The sequence below is a fragment of the Dermacentor silvarum genome, chromosome 9 (assembly GCF_013339745.2).
Source record: "Dermacentor silvarum isolate Dsil-2018 chromosome 9, BIME_Dsil_1.4, whole genome shotgun sequence".
Classification (NCBI taxonomy): Eukaryota; Metazoa; Arthropoda; class Arachnida; order Ixodida; family Ixodidae; genus Dermacentor; species Dermacentor silvarum.
In genome coordinates this window covers 1,621,606-1,627,794 of record NC_051162.1, presented here as the reverse complement: position 1 = coordinate 1,627,794, position 6,189 = coordinate 1,621,606, and the positions used below count along the sequence as shown (strand labels likewise).

General features: G+C 44.9%; 1 protein-coding gene across 1 annotated transcript; it reads left to right on the top strand.

Annotated features, from left to right (window-relative positions):
- Positions 1 to 675: 675 nt before the first annotated feature.
- Positions 676 to 2,569, top strand: LOC125939985 (uncharacterized). Its single transcript, XM_049655597.1, has 3 exons — positions 676 to 1,393; positions 1,963 to 2,107; positions 2,240 to 2,569. The coding sequence occupies exons 1-3, from the start codon at positions 1,086 to 1,088 to the stop codon at positions 2,456 to 2,458; spliced, it is 672 nt and encodes a 223-aa protein (XP_049511554.1). The 5' UTR covers positions 676 to 1,085; the 3' UTR covers positions 2,459 to 2,569.
- The last annotated feature ends 3,620 nt before the right edge of the window (positions 2,570 to 6,189 follow it).

The window sequence follows — 6,189 nt, the reverse complement described above, 5'->3', positions numbered from 1 at the left end:
TTTGGTCTGTAATATTTCCCTCCCCTCTATAGTGTAATGTACAAACCCTGAGGGTAAAATAGATAAATAAATACCGATAAACCCATGTAAGTAGGCCACATATAGTACTGTATCATTAATCTTAAAATTCCTTGGCATGTTGAAATGGTAAATGTTCGATTGTAGGGAAAATATATTCGGCATTATGTATTTGTACTCGTGAAATTCGATGAGCCGTGCACCTGATCAACAAATCACTAACATGATAGTGGCAATCATGCCACGTACGGCCTTGGCCTCTGAGTGCAAAAAGTGATTGATTAAACTTGTCGCTAAGACTGACCTCTCTGATAATCTCCTATTGATCCAGCACTTGGTCATCACTCCAACACATTATCACCACCATGTGGAGCCACATCAGGGATTGGGTGCAATACATGCAACTCCCAGACTCAGTGCTCTGTGCAAGTGTCACTGAAGGCGACACAAGCAACAATACGTCCAAAAATGAGAAGCATTGGTGTGCAAACCGAAGGTGCCAACAGGACTGTGGGTGCGTATGGAGCGAGCGAACATATCTGGCGTTTATTGAAAAAATGTGAGGAGCATGCGGCCACATATATACCAGTAGTGAGCATTGCTGAGTTAGGATATAGGGAATGGTCATATTTTGGTGCAGCTTAGTGTTATTAATACCCCTGCCACACGGGCACCGAAAATGCCATTAACTCCCTAATGCCTTAAGATTTAATGTCATTCGCGTGGTGCTACACGTGCAAATCAAATGGCATTCACCTTAATGCCATTCGTCGCCGAAGGCCTTCGCCATAACTCATTCCACTGAGAAATGCGTACTCTCGACGCCGTAGCGCCGCACGCTACGGCGTCGAGAGTACGCATTTCTCAGAATAATTAAAGTATTTGAAACGTTTAAACTCGTAAAAAAACATTTATACATAACTTTCACGTACAAACGGCACTTTTACGAGTACAAACCTTTGGATTTATTGTAAACAAACTTTGAGAGCGCAAGTGTTGCTGCAGCTAGCGAAGCTGCGCAAAAGGTTGGCAACCACTGAAGTATACAAAAGTCACGTGGGGATGGAATGCATTTGTTTTTGTTCCACGGTTGTGCACGGTTGTCTCTCGTCACGCGCAGGTCTCTTCAGTGTTTTGACGTGCTTCTGCACGTGACAGAAAAAAAAATGCAAAGTCCCAACCACCGCGCCACTTGGACCGACGAGGAGACAGAAGTTTTAATCAGACTTTGGGAAGAGAACCTCGGCGGTCTTCGCGGCCAGAAAAGGAACGGCAAAATTTACGAATCGATGACAGCCGCGTTGGCGAGATGCGGGATCGTGAAAACCAGGGCCCAGGTTCACTCTAAAATGGAGAATCTGCGGAGCAAGTACAGGTATGGGTCTCTTCTTTCACGTTTATGTAGCAGTGGGAGTTGTGTCGTGCACGTGGCACCAGTGTGTGTTCGTGTATGCGAGGAGGGTGTCTGCTGTAGATCTAGCCTGTTCTGGCGATGCTCGTTGAAATGTGGTACATTCAGGAAAACACAGTAAATACTTATTATTTCGGAAAACCGCACACGCCTACACAGCGGATGTGAAATACTACCAACAATGTTCTAAGGGCAGTCACGAATTCGGAGTTTGTGTCTGGTGGCCCTGACGCAACGAAATGAAAACAGTGCTCGTGTTACATGGGCAATGGTAGTGCAGTTGTGTTCCCGTCAGCGCACCGTTTCGGTAGTGCGCACGTAACAAAAGCAACCTTGTCGCAAAAATTTTCGCAAGCGTGTGCGTCTGCTGTTTTCAATAAATAGTTCGAAAACGTCAGCGTCCATATAATGCCCGCAACAATTATGGCAGCTAATTTTTTTCCAGTGTCAGTGTGCACATGCATGGGTCGATTAATTTGTTTTATGGCTTCTGTCATTTTTTATGAATGTCTTTTCCATTTTTTACATACTAGATGCCACACAAAGAATAGAACCACCGGGTCGGGAGGCGTCCCTTGGCGGTTTTATTGGAAACTGCACAAGTTCTTGGGCACATTGCCAGCAAACGATGCCAGTCTTGCTGTCGAGAGCAGCTGTGGAGAGCTCTCAGTCTCTGAGGTAGGCATGCACGGCTCTTTCAACACTCTAGGATGAATTGTATCAAACTGTTCAAAGGATCACCTAAAGTATACATTCAGTATCTGTAACTGGATCTCTTCATGTCAGCAATGCCTTTGAAACCTTTTACAGATTGTCAGGAGCATGGAGACGGGCCAGTCGGGCGAGGAACTGGACCTATGGACTACGTACGAACTACCAGTGGAAGTTCCAAGCCCGCAAACAGTAGAAATTGAAGAGGGAGCACTGGGCGATCTGGTTGGCCAGCCACCAGCAACCCAGGCATGCTCTGACCAGCCTTCCCCAAGCCGCTGTTCCCCTGCCAGATCAGCAGCAGGGCAAAAAAAATGAAGCAGGGACAGCGTGCTCGGGGATGTTGTCCAGGAGCAGAAATCATTTCGGATGAGTTGGCTTGATTTGAAAACACAAGAATTGGAGCTGTATAAGAAGCAACTGAAGCTCCAAGAGGAATCTGGAAAGAGAGACACTCAGCTCATTGAGGTTCTCAAAGATTTTTTTTCTAGATAGATTAATCTTCTACCTTCAAGGCCGGGATAATAAAATTCATGGCTACAAACCACGGAATTTTCTTTATTTCACTTGCGAGCTGCAACCTCTCGCAATGAAGCGGTACATTCAATAATCAAGTGCTGTAAATTGGCGAGTGAACGTGGCCCAGAATGAAAGACAATGCAAATATCATATGCAATGAAATAGACATGCTCAAAAATTATACAACAGTACAGGAGTTCACACTTTTTTATAAGTGTTAGTGGTTTCATAATTGCCTACGACAAGCTCTTGTGCATGTAAGTTCTGCATAGTGGTGGCTGAAATCTAATTACAGCCCAAAATAAATGGAAGTTTGCGCGACAGTCTTGACCCAGCATTCTGCATGAAACACGAAGTGCCCTATTTGCTTTTACAGCCAAGGAGGCCACAACTAGATGCTGTGTCCGTGCACAATGTTGCAAAAGCAACGGTACAATCTTGTGACAACAACTTCGTTAAAATAGAACGAGTCAGGAACAGACTATGAAATCTGTTTCTACATTGAATTAATTTTTAATAGCAATAAAGACGTGTTAAAAACTGGCTGCCTACTTAGATGCGAGGGAAGTGTCTGTCCTAGTATAGCACACATAAGGAGCTTTAGTAGGCCATTCTAGCCTAGATGCCCATGAGATGGGCTGGTTGCTGGCTTTTTGCAAAAAAGTGCCAGTGCCGCCCTTATAGCTTGGCCACTACCAGCACATGATTCTGAGCTATGAGAAGGCTGTTCGTGGGTGGCATCCCACATGGCTACCTCTTACTCCCATTGCTGCTCTACTCGTTCTTGGAATTCCTCACATACATTGTGCAAAACACAGCATGCCCTAATGACCAATCTGGCAGTGTCAAGACTGCATTCCATGCGCTTCATAACAAAGCGAAATCTGGCTTTCATTCGTCCAAAAGCATTTTCCACAATTCTTCTTGATTTTGACAAGTTGTAATTAAGTGCATATTCAGGTGTGTTTGGTAATGCATTTGCGTATGGCTTTTGAAGATTACATGTCAGTGAAAACGCCTGATCGCATAAAATAATAGGAGGTACATGAACACCTTCAATGGCAACTGTTGGACGTTGAAATAAATCACTTTCAATGAGCTTCCGAAGTGTCGACCTGCCATAAACAAATGCATCGTGGCATCGCCCATGAGAGCCGACGTTTGTGTAGCGGAACCGGTAACGGTGGTCGACCATTGCCAGCAGGATCATACTGTACCTGCAGACAGAACGAAATAAGTGTTAAACCAACAGCGATCAAAAGCAAAAAAATTCCAATCATTTGCAAATATGTTCATACTTCAAAGAAACGAAATTCTACACTATTCAAGAAACTATGCAATAGTAAACAACCGCTGAGAGAACATAAAGTGCGTAATCATGTTACTGCTTTGAAAGTATGAAGGCATAGTCGAAAAAATCTCAACTCACCACCCCTTGTAGTTGTGGTAATCTGAAGCATGTTCTTTCGGAGGCGACACCGGGAAATGGCAACCGTCGAGCGCCCCAACGCCTTGCGGGAACCCAGTCATGGCATGAAACTCCCTCATGTGATCTTCAATGTCTGCAGGTGCAGGCATCTTGAGCCAGGCTTCCTCAAGGTTTTGCAGAACGGCTGCACAGAACTCCTTGTATATTTTGTTCACTGTTGAACGGCCAAGTGAAAATAACTCTGAAATCGTCCTGTCTTCCGCAGTAGAACACAAACGGTAGAGAGCGACGGTGACTCTTTTTTCCACGGAAATGGCCTCGGTCATTACAGTATCTACACGTTGCAGATCGCTGCGACAAGATTCCACGATATACCTGAACGTGGCTGGTGAAACACGAAAACACCTCTTGAAGTGCGCTTCTCCCAAATTAGGCAGGGTGTCTTCAAACCACCGCTGGTTGCGAGGAAAGCGCCATCGAGATCTGGCTGTTGCGCTCAACATGGTAGCGACGGCAACTAAGTTGAACGAGTTCGAAAACATCTGAAGCTCTACGTCGCAGATCTGACGTTTCACAGCTTCTCTTTGCTCTTGGAGTCTGCGATGTTCCGCACGATCTTTTGCGCGGAAACATATTAACGCAGCTAACAGGAGTTGTGCTCGACGAATTTCCTCAGGTCGGCGTTGCAACGGTCGCGATAGAGCAGGCGCCATTTTGTTTATGGGTTCCGGATTTGACATACATTGGCCAGAGTTGCTATGGTCGATTCTAAAAGACAGTAAAAAAAAACTCACGCTAACCGTACCATAGTATGCTTATTTGTACATTTCACTGTTTACTACGGTAGTTTTAAATGCATAAACTTCAAAATGCATATTTATTTTTTAATTAATACCCTAAAATTGCTCACTTCAGAAGACGCTGCCATCGACACCATCGTGTCAAATGTCATTTAACTACGACGTGTGGCAGCTCCGCCGAAAAAAATGTCATTCAGGAACTTAAGGCCTTAACTACTGAATGCCATTTTCGGCGCCCGTGTGGCACGGGTATAAGTGTATCATATGAGTAACAGCAATAAGTGCATGCCCGCATGGGGCTTCTGCCATCCTGTTGGCTCAGTGGTTACGGTGTTTGGATGATGACCCGAAAGAGGTGGGCTCGATCCCGGCCGCAGCTGTTGCAGTTCGGAGGTGGCGAAATGCCAGAGACCTGTGCACTGTGTAATGTCAGTCAAGGCTTAAAGTCTCCCTTCAGTCGAGGGGGCCCCTTGGCGGCAACACACGCATGCACACACTCACAATGTTGCAGTATCCGCCAGTGAAACAGGTCGAACAATAGAAGCTCGTAGGAGAACTACCAGGATTTTACCTCTGTTTCGGCCGGGGTCCGACTTACTCCGACCGTGGCCGGTCCTCGGCCAAAACGCCAGTAACATTCTGGTATATTTTATTACCTGCTGTTATGTCTTGAGATATACATACATACATATGGTGGTCCTGCCTTCGTTTGAGTGGTGTTTAAATGATGAAGGCAGGGCCACTAGCCGAAACGTTAGTAAAATTATCTTACGTGTGTGCCATACTAGGGCCTTCGTACATGACCAAATGTGATTCTACGTGACAACCGGTTCCTCACAACTCTCAAAGGCCACAGAAGTTGTGTTTGGGACCTTCACTTTATCTTTACGTATTTGGCGCGAAAAAGGGCAACGTTAAGCAGGTGTAGTGAAGCCAACTTTATCATTAATTACACAAATTGTTATGGGTGTTAATCACTTGTAAATGAGTCGCCTTTAAACTTGTGACAGCTGATGTTTACATTCTGTGTCCACTTTAATTCCCTAATCCATTCAAGGGAAGTGTCAATTTATGTGGACAACTTGTTTCTGATTACCTTTTGGTCTGAGAGTGCGATTCAATTATTTGACCGATCTGTGAACTGATGACTCGCATAGTAGTTTTTTTTGTTTTAATGTGCCCACACACAGTACTGATTTCAAGCACAATGCTCTCAAACAACAGACCTGGTGTAGGTGGATTTTTTGGTTGTGGCCTCTCATAAAATTTACTTTTTTTATAAGCAAGGGCTGAAGAAGCAG

Coding starts and splice junctions, on each gene's coding strand:
- LOC125939985 (XM_049655597.1), top strand. CDS start 1,086: ATGCATTTGTTTTTGTTCCACGGTTGTGCACGGTTGTCTCTCGTCACG. Junction 1,394..1,962: donor AATCTGCGGAGCAAGTACAG/GTATGGGTCTCT, acceptor TTTACATACTAG/ATGCCACACAAAGAATAGAA. Junction 2,108..2,239: donor GAGAGCTCTCAGTCTCTGAG/GTAGGCATGCAC, acceptor AACCTTTTACAG/ATTGTCAGGAGCATGGAGAC.